This window comes from Hippoglossus hippoglossus, chromosome 16 (assembly GCF_009819705.1).
Source record: "Hippoglossus hippoglossus isolate fHipHip1 chromosome 16, fHipHip1.pri, whole genome shotgun sequence".
NCBI lineage: Eukaryota > Metazoa > Chordata > Actinopteri > Pleuronectiformes > Pleuronectidae > Hippoglossus > Hippoglossus hippoglossus.
Genome location: NC_047166.1, coordinates 10,477,193 through 10,498,692, shown reverse-complemented (window position 1 = coordinate 10,498,692; position 21,500 = coordinate 10,477,193). Strand labels below are relative to the sequence as shown.

Genomic DNA, 21,500 nt, shown 5'->3' with positions numbered 1-21,500 from the left:
GCACACAACAAGAAAAGAATCATTATCTCTACTTTGAACATGTGTCTGTATCGGTGCTGTGGAACAATTAGTGTTTGTATTGGCACAATAATAGTATGTCCATAATGCCGCTGGACTCTCCCAGCAGTGTCCCTGCTGCAGATGCTGCCAGCTCAGGGCCGGTTCCGACAATGGCTAGATCATTACTACTGATCAGTGTGACCCTGTACAATGGAGCATTCTTACGTTGGATTGTGCAACTAAGAAAGCGGCTCTCGGAGTTTTTATAGCTTAGTCAGGGCCCATAGTGGTGTGTGGGTGGGTAGGCTGTGTGTGTGTGTGTGTGTGTGTGTGTGTGTGTGTGTGTGTGTGTGTGTGTGTGTGTGTGTGTGTGTGTGTGTGTGTGTGTGTGTGAGCAAGTGTGTGTGTGTGTGTGTGTGTGAATGACAGAGAGAGAGAGAGGCAGTAGTGGGAGTGCATGGCTTAAGCTTGTGAAATAGGGAGATAGAGAGAGAGAGAGAGAGAGAGAGAGAGAGAGAGAGAGAGAGAGAGAGAGAGAGAGAGAGAGAGAGAGAGAGAGAGAGAAAGAAAGAAAGAAAGAAAGAGTTGTGTAATCTGTCCATTTTGTGTCTCCTGTCACCCCCCCCATCCCCTCACCCCTCTCACCCCTCTCCCCCTCCGGCCCCCTGGCTGCCAGGCGTCACACCAGTTTATAATAAGGACCCAGAAAAGAAAAGAAAAAAAAAGTTTGTGGAGTGAACGAGGCTGAAAAAGAGAGAGAGAGAGAGAGAGAGAGAGAGAGAGAGAGAGAGAGAGAGAAAGAAAAACGGAACCCTTCCCACTCTCCAAAAAATCACGGGGAGTGACTGTGACAGGAGGAAGGCGACAGAGAGAGAGAGGGAGAGAGAGAGAGAGAGAGAGAGAGAGAGAGCAGAAGAAGGAGCAGAGGAACTTCTCAGGACTTCACTACGTTTCTTTGCACGGACCAGACTGGAGCTTTAATCTGGACTGATAATCAATATCTCTGATCAGCAGCGGAGTGTTTCTGCGTTTGGAGGAGCATGCGGCTGGATTCACTGTTCAGGTAACACTCACACACATCTGCTGCCTCTGTCCATCACACCACACTGAGCTCTGCATCCTCCTCGGAGCCCACACAGAGTTTAACTTGACTGTGGCTGGGATTCCTAAAAGTTTGTTTTGCGGCGAAGTTATTTGGCTTTTACGCACGACGCTGCTCTCGTTGCGCACTAGGCGCCGGGCAGGTTACATGATAGGAATGTACCCGAAGGCATCTGGGTTTAGGTTTAGCCTCTTTCCCCTTTTCTCCTCAGGGTGGGTTTTTGTGAGGCTTCCCCCGCTGCAATGTCTCCCTCTCCCTCTCCCTTCCCCTTTCCTTGTCCCCGCGGCTCCGAGAGTTTATTCTACAATGTGCCACTGTAGCGGCCAGGGAAACGTGGACGCGGGTAGGGGGTCGTTACTTCGGCCTGAGCGGCTCTGTTGTGTCGGACTGTGCGGAACCTTTGTCTGAGTTTTTCGGGGGTAATTGTGTAGTCCGGTTTTGGGGAAGCTTCCAGAGACCACGGCGGTGCACCACACTGGGAAGAAGGGACCAATTACCCTGACTGCATGTGGCTTGCGGACTGGTGATGTGGTGATGGTTTGGTTCTGGTGGTGAGCGCTCAAATGTCCATCTTTATAAGTCGTTTAGCATCATGTTCAGGCTGTTTGTCCCTGGCAGATGCAGAGATGGTGTTCCACTTGTTTCCAGTGCACTTGTCTCCACTCTGTTGTGTGGTTAGAGTTGGGACAATTACGCAATAACCGGCTGATTTCAGGAATTTCTTGCAACAAGTTCATTTTGAGTTGGAACAAGTGCATTCACTTTACTTTGCTGTCACATTTTCCTGCCAAAAAACGAGACCTACAATGATAAATTAGTTTTTCGAACTGGCAGCCTGTTCGGTGCACACCCTGCTGCGGGTCAACATACTCCCTGAAGCACTTCCACGTTAAATTTAAGGACTCCTATCCCAAAATTAAAGGAGACACTCAACACCATCGGAAAACCATAAACCACCTCCCTTGAAGATCAGACCTCAAATAAAAAGTTCCCCTTAGTACAAGATGGTTTTGGATGTTGTGAGTGATTGAGCCTGAGTGTGTGTGTGTGTGTGTGTGTGTGTGTGTGTGTGTGTGTGTGTGTGTGTGTGTGTGTGTGTGTGTGTGTGTGTGTGTGTGTGTGTGTGTGTGACCACATCCTCAGGGTGTGTACAGTCCCAGAGAGAGGCATGCAGAGGGAAAACATGCTTGCTGTTTAAACCCATTAGTTTGTTAGCACCTCTCAGGCATCCCCAGATTAATTGAGATATTTGCCCGTGAACCCTGAAGGGAAAAAGAAACCTTTGTTCGACCCCGTTGAGCCCACACACCACCTGTGGCAGGAGGGAAAGTGGTATAATTGGCTGCTAAAGTACAGTTAGGTCACTGGAACATTTGATAGGGGGTTCGCCCAACACGTTTGACTCTGTCCTTTAAATAAATGTACATTGAGGGAGAAGAAAGTTGGCGATCACTGAGCGGAGGATAATGGGAGTCTGTGTGAGTTCACCCAGCATGTTGCCGCTTCACGTTTAGATCATGGAACAGTTGTGTCCCTTTTATGAAAGAGCTCATTCAACCTGCTGATATTCAAAATGCTGTTTATCTGCAACTTCTTTCACTCTGTCGCCTTTATCCCTGCAGGCTCTATGTGCTGTGGGGCTTTGTGGTGGTCACGACCTCTGTGACCAAGGCCGCCAAACGGAAGGTGAGTCATTAACTCATCATAAGTCCCAACCGCAGACAATGGCATCCCTGTGGAGGGGTCAAAGGTCACGGCAATTAAAGGATAGATTCACATTTGTTCACGTCTGTCTTATGCTCACATGCCCACGGAAATAATTTTGTACACTTGAAAGAGTTATGCAGCCGACATTAAAAGTCTTTGGTCTTTGGTCACTGTTATTGTTTCGCTTGTTAACATGATTCAAATGGAGCCGCAGTCCTTGTTCTGCGCTGAAATGGAGCCAAACTACAAAGAGATCGTCTTTCTGGTGTGAAATTCACCCTTTGAGTTCCCTCCACAGCACCTGAGCAATGAGTTTACTGTAAAATACAAAGAGAGAATTTTGAAACTAAAAAGATTAAAAGTCTTTGCTAAATCCCCACTTGATTTGATTCACTCCGACAGCTGATTCTCCATTTTTGTAATAGACAACCTCATCTTTTTACAAGCTAAATTAAACAGGCCTGTTTTATTTAGCTTTTTGACAATTCATTTAGGAGATAATCTTTTTTTTTTTTTTTATTGTCTATTCATCTTAAAGCAGCTGTCTGTTGTTTTTATGTATTAAATGACAAAGTTCAAACTAGACAGGCACTCAAGAGCACATACCTCCCCACATTTAATTTAACTAGGTCTGGATTTGTATTTTGATCCGCACCAAATGGCAAAAACAATATCAGTCCCCTAAACATGCCAGATTTTTTTCCTCAAGATCCATGAGTTATTCATTGAGAAATCAACAAAAATGATGAAAATGATGAAAAAACTGCCCTATCTTGCAACGTTAAAGAAATAAAAAATGATTTGGTTCTCTCCTGACCCACATCCTTATTTGTCCAGTAGTTTTTGCCAAATCCTGCTAACTAACAGACAAACAAACAAAACAAATGCAGATGAAAACATCACACAGCGTGAGAGGAGTCACTTAACACAGCTTTGTGGACTTCCAGCTCATTGTTCATCCGTCCAACTCGCAACTTTACTGGTTTGGTTCACTCCCACCGCTCTCATACGGTCGTCTCAGCTGTTTTCAGCACCAATTAGCAGACAAACACAGTTAGTGACAGGCTGGCGAACGCTGGGGAGCATTTAGTGGTTAAAGGGACAGATATATCCCATAGGAGTTGGTGGAGACCAAAATCGGAGCAAAAAAAGACAATGCCACGTTCTGCTGGATGTTTAAATAAACAACTGTTTGCTAACAAGTGCGACAACTTCACAGGTGATGATATGTCAAGTTGTTTCTGCTGCCCCTAATTGGGGGCAGCATAGTAATTACAGTGACGGATTTCCATATCATTGTATATATTTGGGTCTTGTTTTACGACAGACTTGAAAAAATGTGAAGCTCTCTGTCAAAGAGAGCTGGAGCGAGGCCACAGTAACAGCAGTTTGACCATTTTATTTTAAAAACTAGAAGGGTGTTTAGAAAGCGCATATCTCCGCCAAGGCTAACGCCCTATCTCGCCTTGTTAAAGAAAGTAAAAATAAAAACCCTGGATCAGTTCCTTTATCACGATCAATTCCAAAATTGAATAGGTCCATCCTTGGGTCATGTCCTGCCCCTCCAGAATTGGTTTAGTAGTTTTTGAGTAACCCTGCTAAATAACACAGCAATGAAAACATAACCTAATGGTAATAAAATGACATGGGGCCCAGAGTTTACACTCACAGCCCCGACTGGTTCTTTGCTGGTGGTACCGCGCCGCAGGAGTTTAACCAGTAGCTGCAGAGGTCGACGGCAGCTGCTGCAGGGTCACCGCACCGCAGCTCATTATGGTCCCAGTTATGTGGCAGCTGTGTGTTTGATGTCAGTCATTATGACCCACCACACCTCTCCTCCACACACACACACACACACACTTTCTCTTTCCTTGCCCGCCCGCTTCCCGCCACTTTACCTCGTACATAGGCAGGAACCCTTAATCAGGTGGTGAGCTGGACTGAACAGAGAAAAACACATAACTTACACCTGTCGTTTCTCCTCCATCCACAGACACTTTGAACTGAATGTTTACCAGCACATTTCTGCTCGAGTACACACACATACTCAAACACACGGAGAGGAGAGAAGTGGAGCACTGATTCATGAACTGGTTCTTTCTGAATGGAAACTTTTGTTCAGCTCTCATGTTTGCTGATCTGCCAACCTGGCCAATGCTTCAGTTATTAAATGAGAGGAGAAAAATGTATCTACAGCCACCGAGGAAGGGATCAAGGACTGACTTGGCACATACACACAAACACACTTGCACATATATACATATACAAACACAAATTCACAGCCAGATTAGCTCTGATTATGTCGTCTCTGCAGCGCGTACATACTGTATGACACCAGCTCCAGTGGATTTATTCATTTGCTCACAAGCTGCTGGCAGGTTACTGAGTCTCTCCTAATCCTGAGTGAACTGTGAAGGGTTCAGCTCTTATATATTTTGGCCTCTGAGGAAGGAAACTCACGAGACTACAGCTCATCAGTCGACTCAGTTACTGTGAAGAAATAAGTCTTTCCAGAGATTTAAAATTTTGCAGTGGCAACAGCTTTGCTAAATTAAGTGCTTCTTTAAAATATTACCAAGGTTTGCAGTTTTGACAGCAGAGTTAAGGTCACAGTTAGTTGTAGTGCTTTTTGAAAGTTAGTCATATTCCTTATTACTTTATTCAGCTCTAAAAAGTAGAACAAAAGTAACAAAAAACGATTTTTGAACTTTTATCTCCTGAATCAAAATTTTTTATGCTGAATACTATTATAAAGGTTTTTAAACTAAACCCCTTCCTTTTATATTATTTTGAATAATTGATGTTTGGACGAAAAACGAAATCTTAAGATGACCCCTGGGAGCTTGTGATTGGCATGATCTGTTAGATGTTAGCATTTTAGTGGCTAATGATCAATCAATTCATCAAGAAAATAATCAGTTTGAAAATGAAAATTTCCTAAAAATGTTTTTTTTTGGTTTGTTTTTTTCATCCGTGTGTCAGGTGACAGGCCGACGGTCCAGACAGGTGTTTGAGGCGGAGCCTGTGGATGGGGTGTGGTCTGCTTGGGGGGAGTGGTCAGAATGCTCTCAGACCTGCGGTGTTGGCGTCTCGCAGAGGAGCAGGACGTGTTTACCTCCTCCACAGTCCCCTCCCCTCACCCACTCCCCACCTAACTGGGCGGGGTATCTGCCTGGGGGCATAGGAGGTCCTGTCATCTCACCTGGGTTCCCCTACTACCCCCCTCGTTTCCCTGGGCAACACCCACCGTATCACTCCCCGCCAATCTCCTCTAATCACAACCCAGGATTGTCTCTGTATCGGAATGCCCCCACAGGAGGTGGGGGAGGAGCTCCTGTTCCCAGACAGGCCAATCCATCTCTCCCTTTTTACCAACAAGAATTCTCCCCAACAAATCAGGACCATGTGTCCGTTTACCGATCTCCCTATCATGCTCCTTCGCATGGCTACACCCAGCCGGCACGGACCATCAGGAGACCGACCAATCCAGGAGCAGTGAGGGGTGGAGGAAGCGGAAGCAGGAGGTCGGTCTCCCCCAGTCGGGAGGGTTTGCCAGCGAGAAGGTGAGACAGAATTAAGCTTGCTATTAATATCAGCATGTTTAATGGTTGATAAATAACAAGAACACACCAAAGTTATGTCAGAGGTTTTTCAGGACCAGACAAAATAATTTCTCTATGAGGTCCATTTAGCAGCTGTTCAGTCGTATCACACAACACAATCCTCCTCAGCAGATGGAGGTGCCCAGTGGTGATGAGTGCAGATGTTGAGTTTTTCCATTTCTTTTGAGCACTTTTAAAACTTAGCATGGATGAGTAGAACTGAGAAAATCAGCATTTCCATGATAAATGGGCCACATCTGCAACATCTGCCACATGTGCAGCCACAGAAAAATGTGGCGTGATTTGATCAGAAGCTCCAGAGCAGCTACTGAGAGTTCAAATAGTCACATTTCACAGAAATCACGAAAATATTTATTTTTAGATTTGAAAATATCTCAACTAATACTTTTCTTTTTCATATATTGTCAGAATTTTTGTCTTTATGTCTGTATGTGTATGTTTGTTTTCTTAAACACAAATTGAATCCTTGTTACCAGCTGTTTGTATCAGCCTCAATGATGTTATTGTTTTCTTAGTAGTGAAATCGTTTTATTTAACACAAAAGCTATAAACAGTAATTTAACTGATTTGGTAATGGAAGCTTTTACGTTTGCTTTGCTTGGCAGTTCATCTATTCCAGGAAACTGCCTCGAGCAAACAGAACGTGAGTTCTGTATCGCTGCCACTAGCAACGGTGTTTGTTTGTTTGTTTGTTTGGGATAAATAAAAAGAACTTGGTTTCTAGGATGAGCAGCAAGAGCCACCGCATTAGAGTAGAATCAGAACAGATTTGCATCCTATCACAAAATACAAGGAAAAACAATGTTATATTCTTAGTTTAAGTGTTTGCATTGTTTGTGCATCAGAGAACATTCATTATTCTGAGTATTGGAGTTGTGCCCGTCTGTGCCTCTGGTATCTGCTGTGTTATTTCTGCCCGCTCATGTCGGTTGTAATTACACTGGACATTTAACAATCGGCGTCTGCTTCTGCTCTTCTGTAAATCTCTCTCTCTAAATTTATTATCTCATGGTTCATCTTCTCCTTTTTTTTTGGCTCGCAGGTCCTCCAACATCCGTCCAGGTCAGTTTGGGTACGGCAGGGTCCCCTTCTCTTTACCACTGCACCGCCCGAACCGACAGGCTCGCCACACAGTCAACGGCACAGCATCACCAACATCTGGACTGGCTGAAGATGAGGCAGGGAACAACAGGGGAGAGGAAGAGAGGGGGAGTGATGGAGAAGATAGGCATGTGGTGAGGAGAGAGGAAGAGAGGAGGAACGTAGAGCAGGAGAGCACGGAGCCCCCTGCTGCCGAGGAGGTGCCCACCACGGCCGCAACACCTGGCAAACCTCACCGCCATGTTGACAGACCCTCACACTCCCGTACAGAGCACGTGAGGGGGAGGGAGCAGCACCCGTCCTCCCGCTCCTTCTCCCGCTCCTCATCGCCGTCTGGATCCAGCCGCCACCGCTTTGACTGGCACTCCGTCACCGCTCCACCCCCTCCCAACCCTCCTCTCTCACGCCCCAACTCCCCCGCCTCGCCCTTCTCCCAATCCCTCCACCGCCCCAGCCCCGTGCACATAGACAGGGAGCTCCACCCAGTCTTCAGCCCGCAGGCCCAACCCGCAGGGAGCATCTACCCTCTGCAGCACCCCCACGTCCCCCACCTGGGGGTGGAATCAGACCGGGACGGTGGAAGAGGAGCTCCTCCGGTCATCAGATGCTCTGGGCCGGAGAAGGAGTACCGCAGGTGCTTCTCACAGGTAAAACCTTCACACGTAATTCCCAGAAAAGGGATACTCCCCTTAATTTATCGGCTTCCCACCATCTTAGCACCAGTAAATCACTTCAGGTGGCCAAATGTTCCCCTCTGCTGTGTTCTGCCTCATCTGTGTGTAGCCTGCAGTTGTTCTTGATTTATATGCACGCCATGTGTCGAAGGGAACAGTTAGGAGACTGTAAAACGAGGAGCTGAAGGTCAGCAGAGAGGATTCGATAGGCAGATCATTCCCCGGCTCCGACACTGGCTGGTTGTCTCTGAGCACTCAGATGGAAACGACCTGCTGGTGCCTCCGCAGGGCATATTGGGTCACAACCAGTGCACACACCTCTGTAGTGCGAAGCTCACGTGATTGTGGTGACTGCACATGTGTGTATCTGCCTATGTCTGTGTCTTATTGCGTGTCAGTAGCACAGTGTGTGTTGAACAGCGTGTAGTGGCTCCTGGCCTGGCTCGGGGCCTGCAGTGATGATCCGTGGTTGCAAGCAGCTCCGTACCTCTCAGAGCCGCACAGTGAAAACAGTATCAGTATCAAAGTGCGTGTCGATGTTGCCAAGAAGAGCAGCCAGACACAGACAGGCCGGGGGTGTCAGTCGGGCCAAACTCACTCTCAACACACAGGTGAGAAAGTGAAGGCGACCTCGCCGTAACTCAGCTCTCACTGACACAGGAATGCCACACTTGATTTCACTCAATTAAGTGTGCGACTGAGAGTGAATAGAGCTTTTCAACCACACTGGGAGTTTTTACTGACCAGGTGTTTTTGTCAGAGGTCCTACCAGCGATTTAGTTTCTCTAATATCTTGGTAAAAATAATGTCTCTGTTGGTACGCTGGAATATTTTAAGCATAAAAACATCAATCATTTTTGAAAGAGCACCGAATAAAGAAAATTCCACATATGTTAATCAGATGCAACATCCCAGCATACCACATCTGACAAGCTCACGCATTCTCCACCTTTTACAGTGGCTGCTTTATATTAACAGTAGGATTTTCCGCCATATTTGCCTCTTTTTTTTTTTAAATACCATAAATCAACTCTTCTGTCAGGAAATAAAAGAAGAGCCACAACACAGTGGAATGGAAAGTCACAGAGTATATTTTTGGGGGTCTTTATTTAAAGAAACAGTGTGAGCGTGGAGGACTCTCTCCTCCACGCTCTACCAGGTGAAAGTCACATGTTTTAGATTCAATTTATTCTTGTCTATAGTGCAACCACAAAACAGCTCCTGCATCTTTATTTAGACAAGAGTTAAGTAGTTGACTTGTAAACCAAAAACAGATCTTTACTATCTATGGAGTTATGCATGACACATGTAGGGTCACGTATCATGGATGGACGTCAATGTCTTATTCTTTAACATTTAACATTAAGAAGTTAGTTTTCTATGTGCAAAGTACAAAGAAAAAGTAAAGATTCTTCAAAGTCAGGTATTGAAAGATTATGTTGTTGTCCATCACGTCACAAAATTTTAGACAGTTTCAGGACGAACCACGGGGGGATTCAGGGGGGGAGCCAGGGGGCACTGGCCACACCTGAAATCGGATTTGCCCCGATTTCTTACTTACTAACAATACTAGCAAAATTAAGACAATCTGCTAAAAATGTTAGTTTTCCAATCATTTCTGCAGAACACAAGGAAGGAATGACTTGAATGTGGACTTTACTGAATCAGGAATTTTACATTGATGTTGGACATATAATTGGATCCTCTGTGTAAATGATGTCCCCTCGATGGCCCCTTATTTAGAAAAATCCACCACTAGGACAAACTAACGGCAGGTATCTCTCTTGGGCTTATCAGAGTGTTTTTTCTTTTTAAAAACAACAAAATGCAATCATGAAAAGTTTGATTCCGTCTCTGCTTTCACGCAAAATGGATCAACCACGAGTGAGATATTGCACATGATGGATGGAGGAACAGACAGATGAGATAAACTGAAAGAAACAGATCTATAGTCCCCTTTTCAGATTTGATCATGGGGACAAAAATACTTCATGAGGGACATGTGATCAGGTTATTTACGCCCGCGGGCCACTGGCAGCAGGTCCGATTTGTGTGAGACTGTAGAGGGAGGTGAAAAGATAGACGTGAAGTAATACCACACACACACACACACGTGCAAACACACACACAACTACAAATTCATTTTCACTCTCACACTCACTCTACATGTGGCTCTCACTGAGTGGAAGTAGACACTTGAGTCTGGAGACAGGTTGGCACTCATGAGCCCTTGACTTTTTCTCTCCAGATAATTTGGCAGCCTCTCATCGTCTTTCATCCTCCTCTCTCTCTCCGTCTATCTGACTTTGTGCGATAGTCCCTATGGTAAAACAGATTTAGCAGCTGGCAGCGTACAGGCCGCCTGTGTGCCAGCAGTGCTAATAGCAGTCCTGTGAGGACTGAGCCTGACTCATTGAGTTACATATTTACTCAACATTAGCTCGTGCTCTCCAGCCTTGTTTGTTCCTGCAGTGGATTGTTGGTTCGCATTTTTATACGTCTGATCATTGCTTGAAGATCGGTTAAAAGCTCTGATGAATGCAGGACTTTGCCCAGGCTTGTACATACATGTGTGTGTTTGTCAGTGCATGTGTGTTTTTGCGATGGTAGGGAGTGAGCCAGACTGAGTGTGACACATGCTATTATCTATTAGGTATGTTTGTCATAACACTGCGCGCCTGAGGCCCATCACAAGTGTGATTGGCTGTGTGTACATGTGTTTTTACTGTTGCGTAGAAGCAAATGGGGAACCAGGAGAGGGACAGAGGAAATGAGGAGGGCGAAAGGGGAAGTGTGTGTGTGTGTGTGTGTGTGTGTGTGTGTGTGTGTGTGTGTGTGTGTGTGTGTGTGTGTGTGTGTGTGTGTGTGTGTGTGTGTGTGTGTGTGTGTGTGTGTGTGTGTGTGTGTGTGTGTGTGTGTGTGTGTGTGTGTGTGTGTGTGTGTGTGTGTGTGTGTGTGTGTGTGTGTGTGAGAGAGGGCAGGGTAAGTATAAGTAGTAGTGAAAGAGAGTACTGTTTTTAGAAATCTGCACACAGTAGTGGGAGAGTGAGCTAAAGGGCAAAGGGACAGAGAAGGTGGAGAGGGGGAGGGAGACAAAGACAAGATGAAGGCTGGTGAAGGGTCAGAAAAGGGACCAAAAAGCAAGTCCCCATAACATAAAACATTACATTTGAAGTTGGAGAGATCAGGTTTCGGTTTCGGTTTTTGCTAGATTAAAGGTTAAATGTTAAATTTAGGTTTAGGTTAGGTTTACTATAGCTAGAGGTTAAGGTAAGGTTAGGTTTAGGTTAGGCTTTGGGTTGATGTCAGAGTAAGGGGCTAGGGAATGCAAAATGCCAAATGAGTGACCTCACTAAGATGGAAGTACTGTGTGTGTGTGTGTGTGTGTGTGTGTGTGTGTGTGAGAGAGAGAGAGAGAGAGAGAGAGAGAGAGAGATAGTTGTATTGTGCAGGAGGCAAACGAGGAGTAACAGGAGGGATGGTCAGAAGTGGCAACAGGGAGAAAACTAAAATCCTGCAGGAAAAACAAGAGGAAGTTTGTGTCAAAGGAAGAGAGGGATTCATGGAAAAGTGGTGTGTGTGTGTGTGTGTGAGCGAGCAAGTGTAACCAGAGAAGAAGTTATTCTGTCAGAGCGAGAGGGGAGGAAAAGGTGGAATTTGAGAAGAAGCTGCACGAAAAGAAAAAAGAAGAGACACTGCAGCTTGAAGCAGACGTCGCTGCTCTTCTCGTCCTTTACTCTCAGTCTTTGAAGTGTTCCAACCACAGATTCCGATGAAGCTTGGAACATCTCCTCTCACTTCTTTTTCTGTCCTCTTCTTTGGAGTAAATATTTACGGAGGGTCACTGACAGTGTGTGGCCCTGCAACACGAAGTGAGGGGAGATGAGAAGCATGTGGATTTCAGACATGTGTGTAGGTAGCACTTCAACACGCGGCCTAGTGAGATCGATACCGACGGACACCGGGGCCTAATTCCCACTGGGGACGGGGGAGACTAAATATCTCTCTGATCATTGTCCTCGTACTGTTCATCTGCCAAAATCCAGATGAGAGAAGCTCGGAGTTGTTAATGTTGAATCACAGCAGAGTGCCATTCCACCCTGGATCTCACCTCACAGGCGACATATGGCTCCAGGCTGCCATTAATAATATTTTTGTTAGCGATTTAGAACATACAGTAGAACACATACCTCCAACAAGGCCCTAGAGTCTCCTTAAATTCAATCACGCTGCACCAAATGTACACACTCATAGATATGAGTTCCCTAAATGTGCCAGATCCATGAATTATTGCCTCCACCAAGGATGTTATGTGTTCACCCCTCTCAGATGTTTGTTGGTTTGTTTCTAAGCAAGATTTCACAAAAACAACTAAACAGATTACTTCCAAACTTGGAGGAAGCGTGCAGTGTGCGTCAGGGAAGGTGCCAATAAATTATCCGCGAGTGTGTGAAATTTGGTGCAGCTTGATTGAATTTAAGGGGAGTGTTGGGCCTTGGCAGAGATATACACTCCAGAGACTCATTCTAGTTTCCTGGAAAATTGGGGGAAATGTAAAACGAAATATTAGTTCTATCTCATTAAGTTAAAGAAAGTGGGTAAGAAAATACTGGATCCGCCCCCTGATCAGAATCGGCACCAAATTTGAATGGTTTCTTCCCCGACGCTGTCATCTCCTACCAAGTTTTGTGGAAATCCTCATCGTGCAGAAGAGAATGATCGGCATCTTTTCACAGTTTTAGTTATAAAATCAAGTGCAGCAATCCATCAGTGATTAAAATAGTTTTTCTGTTGATCAATGAATCATCCGATCATATATCATACAGTCTGCTTTACAAAATGGTGGAGTTTGTAGTTGGATCTGTTAAATGGTAATTTTTTATTTCTTTGGATTGATTTTAACATATTTAAACGCAGGCTTTCGCACTCACATGTGATTTATCACTCCACCTCTTCTAACACTGAACACATTGCCCTTGAACCGACTCAATAACACAACGTTATTGTTCGAGTTTACACCGAAGAAGGTCACTGATCTCACTGCTGCAGCTGAAACCTGAGGAGTTTATGTTTTACCTCGACTCACTTAACGTGGCTTCAGGCTGCAGCAGCCAGAGTCATGCGATCCGACCACAGGCTGTCATTACACAGTGTTTAATAAATTATCACGACTGTCAGCACAGAGCTACACTCCTCTGCTGTAACGACCGCGTGCACACACTAACACTGCTGTTGTCGTGAAGCAACAAACAGGCCCAGATGTGTTGGATTACCACTCCACACACTCACAAAAACACTCCAACACATGCTCTCATTCATGTGCACGTCCTTTGCTCTTTTAATAAGCCGAGGTAGCTGCTTCTCAACAGAAATCAGGTACGTCTCTGCTTGTTAAAGTCTGATTACATTTGCTCCTGTTTTCTCTGAGTTCCACTTAAAATCTTTCTTTCATGTGGCTTTTCATCTCTTTTGGTCTTTTTCTCAGTGCCCACCTTTTCAGCCATTTTTAGAAGTTTGTCTTTATTTAAAGGGGACATAGCATGCAAATTCCACTTTGTTAGTGCTTCTACAGGTTAATGTGGGTATCTGGCATGTCTACCAACCCAAAAACTCTGGGGAAAAAACACTCGCGCGTTTTGTTATGGTTCCTCTAAGTCAGAAACGTCATGCTTGAGTGACTCGATTGAGCTTCCTGGGTTTTGTGTCGTAACAAGGCACTGGAAGTCTCCCTACATGGCCTTGGCCCAACCCCCCCCAACCCCAAGGGGGGTATTTTGACCAAAGTATGTTACAGACATTTCATTAAGACCCCAAGGAACCATATCAACTTGTGGTAAAATGGGCATGCTATGTCCCCTTTAAAGGAATAGCTGAACTGTTTTGGAAATACTTTTATTCCCTTTTTTAGATTGATGCCACCCTCACGTCCATACAATTATTTTGAAGCCATCAGCTTGGTTTATTGCTCAAAGACTGGAGAAAGGCAAACAGCTGATGTTGATCTTTTTAAAGAAGAACAGGCCAAAATCTGCCTAACCGCTAGAGCCCGACCAATTTAGACATATCTGGGTCTGCATTTGTTCGCTGATATGCAACGATATAAAACCTTTTATTTTACAGAATCAGCAACCTACAAAAGATGTGCATTTATGTTGGAAATTATATTTATTTTCTTAATTTTAGTTCTATATATTTGGTTGTGTTTGTTTTTTCTTTGAATGTATAGTCAATGGTGGCTGAGGGGCATCAACTAACCAGGAGGTCGGTGATTCAATCCGAAGGGTCCTTGGGCAAGACCCTGAACCTTGCCCCCAAAGGCTGTGTTAACAGTCTATGAGTGCTGGAAAAACACAATACAAATAAAGGCCATTATTTATTCAGCATTTATTTTGAATATGTTTAGGGTTAAACTGTAAAGATTCAGTTTATATATATATATCTTCTGAAATAATGATATCAAAAATGTTTCACTCCCTAATCTGTATCGGTCCCAAAAATCTGTATCGATCGTGTTGTAATTACTGCCGCTGGGAAAAGTCTGATTTAGATTAAACATCTCTGGTTCAGTTTTCCTGGCCAACATCAATAAGACTGAGTTTGAGATAAAGAACAGAAGACAAAGAACACAAGAAGCCGTAAAATTAGAAATAAAACAAAAATGCAATGGTAAAAGAATGAGTTGTTTTTCACATCCAACCATGCAAAAGATTTCATCACAGTAACAACGAAAACAGAAACTCGCAACAATCCAAAGGGTGAAACTGTCTGAGAAAATGCTCCAGAACATGAGCAGCATGACGACGGAGCACCGAGCGTCTGCAGCAGTGATTTGAATTCACGTTTAGTGATTTCACATCCAGGTGCAGATGGTTCCAGGCAGAGGAAGCAGCATTACACAGAAAAGGCTCTTTTAGGTTCAGTCTAGATTTTGGGATCTGTTGGAGGAAATTAGTCCAACGAGAAAAAAAAGCTAAACTGTTCACACTTTCCAAGTCTCAATAGTCCAAGTCTCTTACTCTGATGTGTTATTATAGAAATAAGTGAAGAGTTATCACTGTGCATGAAATACATATTTGTAGAAATATGATGCGAGTGTGTCGAGGTGTGAGGTGAAAAGTGGAACGTGGAAAGATTGTCTTGGTCTGTGCCTCTGAGCCAAGTTCTGGTTTCATTTATTGATCTTGTGGTTGCAGTGTTTATTTGGAGTTTTTCTTCTTTTCCTTTCTTTTCTTGACTTTTCTTTTCCTCGAACACTTGTTGTTTTGAAGCTTGAACTGTCTCGATGCCTCCTCCTCCTCCTCCTCCTCCTCCTCCTCCTCCCTCACTCCTGTGACTGTTGTTGACAGATGAGCAGCGTTTCCTCTGGACGACTCCTGACTCCCACCCCCCAACCAGGGTGAAGGCTGGAGTCAGGGTGGTGCGCTGCAAACCTCCGACACACGGCCTCAGCAACAAGATTAGCCAGAGGATGTTAATCGCTGAGAACAAACACATACACACACCCGCCCATACAGTATCAACACATGTCATGGATTTGTGTGCATGCAGTCATTACTCCTGCCGTGTGAAGGATGTTGATTTATGGCTGCAGGGACCAGCCGTCGGTTGTTTAGTCTGAGTGTGTAATGCTTCAGGAATGACCGGCCAGCCTTAACCTGCATGCGGTATTGAGGCGACTCTCGGTTGTGCATTTCTTAAACGACTGAGCGGTGAGGACGGCGACGGCGACAGCGACGCGTCACCTGGGCTCTCCCAGACGGAAACTAACATGCGGTGAAAGGTTCCTGCTTTTCCCACATATTCCGTCCCTCCTCAAAGATCACAGGTCTTGTGTGGGTCGGTGTTTGCGTTTCACGTGGTAGCGTTATATGTGATCAAGAACTTGGCTTGTGTATGTTTATGTGGGTGGCGATTTCATGTGTGTCTGTCTGTGTGTGCTCAAAACCAAGTCCCCGGCCCTCAGGCGGTAGTACCCAGACACACACACTCACTTTCTCTGGGCTCCCTCCTCCTTGGCAGTAAAAACACATCTGCCAGCTCCCGTACAAAAACACTGTCTCTCTTTCAGCAGCTGGATTCATTTTTCTTTCACCTGCTCTCGGCTCCATCTTTCAGCCTGTCAGTCCAGGATGAGACATTTTCTACATCTTTCATCTCGTGCTGCTTTCATGTTTACTTACATAAGCCTAACTGAGGCTTTGAGCTGCCCCCTCTCAAGTACTTAAACAGTGTTTAAGAGATGAGTTGTGATCGTCTGAGTGAATAATGAAAGTTAATGGGAAATCCAGATTTTACCCAATTTTGGTCTTTTTAATCATCAGTCTTATCTGTAATTATATCATTGTATATACCGAGGTAAATGCGGAAATGTGAGAGACGTCACTTTTGTTAGCCAAACCTATTTTGAAGAAGAAAATGAAGGCAAAAGGTGAAACAATTTCCCAATCTACTGTAAACATCCACCAGTTTACACACCGACCTCTGGATTGAACTTTTCCTGTGCAGTGAGGGCGTATGACCAACTTTCACTTTGACCTCTGAAGTGTTTTAGGTAATCTGGCTCAACCTGTTTACATCCTGTCTGATCGTCGACCTCTCGTGTGACCACTTGCCTCGTGTTACTTCACCGATGCAATCGCAGCGTTCCCAGTTCACAGTCATTACTTCACCGAGCACATTGTTATCTTTACTAACTCATTTCCATGTGGAGTGTAAATGACACAACTTTCAGAATAAGATGCACACAGGTGGTGACTATTATTGTTTTAGTTAATCGAGTAAAAATTTATCACCGTTAAAAAGTCAGTGTGTTATTTCTCTCTATTTATGAACCACAAATCAATTTAAGGGTATTTGTCCATAGTGTCAGCGGGGTACTTGAGTTTGGATACCAATACTAAAACAATACTTCAGTGCTGTACTTAGAGAAATATAAAACAGATTCTGAAAACTCCATTTTTTAAACATAGAACAAAAGATAAATGTTCAATGTTAAACAAAAAGCTCTACAAGGATAGAATTTTTTTTTAAATTAATTTTAAAAATGGGATTTCAATCAGGAACTATCTGATTAGATAATAGGCAACATGACACTTCTTTGTTGTCTAAACATATAAAAACAGCAGTATTAAGTAGTACCTGACTACTTTTGTTACACGTTGCCCCTGACATATTTCAGTTCAATAATCCATCCTCTCTATGAAATGTTGTTTCTATCACAATGAGCCAGAAGATAAAGAAAGATTTGTATTCTCAGAAATCTGACAGCCAGAAACCAGTGTTATGTAAGTGTATTTACAGTGGATTTAATTAGTTGATAACATAGACTATATAAAGATGGCCAATATGATCTGCCTCCTCCATGTCAGTGGATGGGACATAGACCAAACTAAAAAGTCAAATTACAGCTTCGGTCATTTTAGTATAGCTCTTATCACACTCATGCAAGTGCTCATTTTTTCCGATTAAGTTTTATTTGAAGCTATAACTACAGGGTGAAACATCATGATTTACAGCTGAGACTCACTCATGATTGGTCGCGTGTATCAATAAGACCTTGATACCACGGCGTTCCTACATGGGATATTTTAGCTTCATTTCTTGATCTTCATATACAGTCTACGGTTAATCCACAGGTAAATAAACTGCAATGAGGCCACAAGAAGCTTTAAATCTTAATTTTCTTATGTTGCTAAGTGATTGAGCTGTTGTGACTGTTACATACAGTACATTCCTGTGGTTTAGATGTTTTGATTCCATCCTTTTCTCTCGGACTTTGGCCCATTCAATATCTGCCTCTCTCCCTTTTGTCTCTTCTGTCGCTCCACGCCTCCACCTGTCCCTCCGCTCCCTCTCTCCTCGGCGGTTATGAGGAGACCCCCTGACCCTGAGCTCACAGTAAATGGGGGGTAAAACTAGAGTATTCCAGCCTTTACAATAACACACAAATTCTCCGGCAGAACCATGAAACACCAGTGAAAAGGTTTTTCTCACTCCTGTTTTTACTCTCACTTCACCTCCCCTCCCTAGGCTTTCATTCAGCCCATTAGCCTCCCTCTGTTTTTACACACCCTAAACTCTTTTGGGAGGAGAACCCACTCGCCCTGTAGCTCTCGTACAATCCCCGACGCATGAATGAACACACTTGACATTTTCTTGCATTCTTTCTTTTCTTTTACATCCCTTTTTTATCTTGTCAGCAGGCGCCTTCTCTCGTTCTTTTCTTTTTTACTGAAGCATCCCACTGCTGCACACTCACCGTCCTTGTACATGTGTCTGCGGTTGGTGTCCACTCATTGTTTATGGCCTCACAAGCACACACACACACACACACAAGCACACACACACAGGCACTGATACACAGAAACTATCCAGTTTATAATGGGGGCCCAACATGTTTATGTCCAGCAGAAATATTTACAACCATTACCAACCGTATTTCTCACAAACATCCGAGCAGACCGACGGGGTCACGTGCGTATGCTGACCCTCAAGCGCCTGCACACACTCACATGTTCAGTCGATGCAGCTCCAACCAACTCTCATGTAAGCGGCTTAAGAAAAACGACCATAAATCTAAGAAAAAATTAAGTCTGTTTCAGTAGCGTGAAACCAATGCGGAGCACAGCACATAAAGTTTGACAAGCTGGTTTCACACCTCACAAGAACAGAAACAACAGATGATCCTTATGTGAGGGCCTGGTGATGTGACGGCCACAAGCATTCCTTCTCACAGTGTGAAATTCTGCAAGGCCAGTGTCGATGAGTGCATGCTTTGACGTTTCATCCATGAGAGTCTTTTAGTTACACTTTGTCACAAGAGGTGGGTTCACATGGGAACTGTCTGTGTGGGTCTGGTGGGAGTGCATGTGTGTGTGCGTGTGTAGATCGACTACTCCCTCGCTCTTGTCTCCCTAGATGAGAAACTTTCCAGCTGTTTGTGACAGCTGTGTGAGCGGAGAGAGGTTAAAAAAAAATAAAAAAAGGACAAGAGAAACCAATCAAAGAAAGAGAGCGGAGGGGAAAGAAAAGAAGATTGTGGAGCTGACAGAGATCAAGAGCTGCAGGGAAATCCGAGAGCTCTGTGTGCGGTATGCAAGAGTGTGTGTGTCTGTGTGTGTCTGTGTGTGTCTGTGTATGTGTTTGAACCCTGCTGTATATCAGAGGGTTGTAAACTCAGTGGGTTTTTGACCAGGCCGGATGGTTGTTGCTTCCCCAAAGTAACAATAACAGATGAAGTTGAATTTGTGAGCCGTGTTGGACGAAGTGTGTGCATGTGTGTGTTTGTGCGTGTGTGTGTGTTTCCCAGGACTATGGTAAACCTCTCTGAGTTATGGTCAGTACAGTATGAACCAGCAGGGTCGTGTCTGTGACGATCTTTCACCTGATGTTTAAGTGCAGGTATGCTAAAACTATTTCCACTCTACGGCTCTTCTTGAATGAGCGCAAGCTGGACATGTGCTCATACACACAAACGCACACACTCACACACGTGCTCACACAGTCACTAGCATTCTGTGGTCATGCACTGAAAGTCACAGTGGATTTATGTGAGCTGCCTCTTCCAAAAAGTCTATTATTTCCATATGCTCCTAATACCCTCGCCGACTGCCAAAAGCAGCATGGAGACAGTGTGTGTGCGTGCATGTGTGTCAGTGTGTGTGTGTTTGTGTATGAGGGTATGGAATGGTTGCACTTACCTCTATGATCTCAAGTTAATTCTCCTCTTCTTTATTAGCTGTTTTCCCTCACTTTTACGTGCAGCAGTTCACTCCACCCTCGGGTCTTTGGGGACTGGGAGAGAAACAGGTTTACGAGCTGAGTGATTTCATATTATGTTAATGTGAGGCACTGACTTTCCTCTGCCTGTTTCTGTCCTCCAGGTGTGTGCAGGTGGGGCGCTGGACTCCAGGGCGGAGCAGTGTGCAGCGTTTAACACCCAGGAGTTCATGGGTCGAATCTACGACTGGGAACCTTTCACTGAGGGTGAGGCCTGCTGTGGAAACACACACACACACACACACACACAGTAGTTTGGGGTTCATCTGCACAATGCGAGTGGAGAGTCAGTAAAAAACGTGTGTTGTTCTGGCATCAGTACAGGCCTCCCTGCAGCCTGCCCAACCCACCACAATCCCCTCCTCTCATTGGAGCAGGCCGACATCCACATGAAGCGTGATGAGAGTCGAGGGAGGAAAAGAGAATGACTGGAACTCACCCGGCTTTTATTCTCTACACAACACACTCTCCCTCCTCTCTGTTTTCCTCTCATTCGCTCAACATATCCCTCTCTCCCTTCCTCTCCCGTCGAGCCTCTCCACCTCCCTGCTCTGACTAAGCACTCAGATTCCTACTGAGTGAGATAAAGAGCGCAAGATGAAGAGGGAGGTGAGAGGTGATGGGATGCAAGTGTTTCGTCACATGACCACTGGGAGCAAAGCGAGACAGCACAGCCTGTGTGTGTGTGTGCATGTGTGTGTGTTGTGTCATTGTTTCTCTCTCTGTGTGTGTGTGTGTGTGTGTGTGTGTGTGTGTGTGTGTGTGCGCGTGCGCATGTATGTTTACTTTCTTGTGCAAGAGAACAAAAGTTCAGCCCAGTGGAGATTGTGTCTGTTTAGCTTTGTTTTCCCCGGCCACAGGGAAAGAAAGAGGAAGAGAGACAAACAGAAATTTGAAGAATTTGACAGAAAAGGAAGAATGAATGGAGAAAATATGACAAACTTGGGAGAGGTAAAGAGGTGGGAAACACAGCTGTGGGATGATATCAACATGTACTCGTCATTACACTGAGAAATATGCGTACGGGCCTCTGTGTATTTACAGTGCGACTTTATTGGCGAGTGCTCTGGCACCGCGGCCGAGCGGCTTAATGGAGCCAAGATAATATGCGGAAAAATGTTTGCATACGTATGTTTGTGTATCTGTCTGTGGTCAATATAACAGCTGGCTCAAGTTACTCAACACGCTCAGTGTGAGAGCGCAGAGCCAGACGCACTAGATCAGCAACACAATTCGTCCACGTTCATCAGTTTGATTTCATTCCATCTTAAGACAATACACGCATAACACACTATTACCCACAGACACACTGTTCAAACATACATAACACACCCATTTAAAAACAGTGATTCACACAAGCAATATTTGCACGAGAGGTTAAAAACACTAAAAGCTAAAGCTGCACTCCTCATTGTTTTTATATTAGATAAACGGAGGTCGCTCATAATGACGGACCTGCAGAGAATAATTACCCAGCTCTGCAGTTCCCACTTTAGGCTCATTGTTTAGCTTTTC

General features: G+C 44.6%; 1 protein-coding gene across 1 annotated transcript in view; it reads left to right on the top strand.

Annotated features, from left to right (window-relative positions):
- The first annotated feature begins 556 nt into the window (after positions 1–556).
- adamtsl4 (ADAMTS-like 4) overlaps positions 557–21,500 on the top strand; it is a 37,151-nt gene continuing 16,207 nt past the window's right edge. Inside the window, exons 1-5 of the mRNA XM_034611789.1 lie at positions 557–1,063; positions 2,725–2,788; positions 5,792–6,372; positions 7,475–8,180; positions 20,090–20,192. Coding sequence (XP_034467680.1) covers positions 1,041–1,063; positions 2,725–2,788; positions 5,792–6,372; positions 7,475–8,180; positions 20,090–20,192 — 1,477 coding nt within the window. The 5' untranslated portion in view covers positions 557–1,040. The remainder of the gene's footprint in view (positions 1,064–2,724; positions 2,789–5,791; positions 6,373–7,474; positions 8,181–20,089; positions 20,193–21,500) is intronic.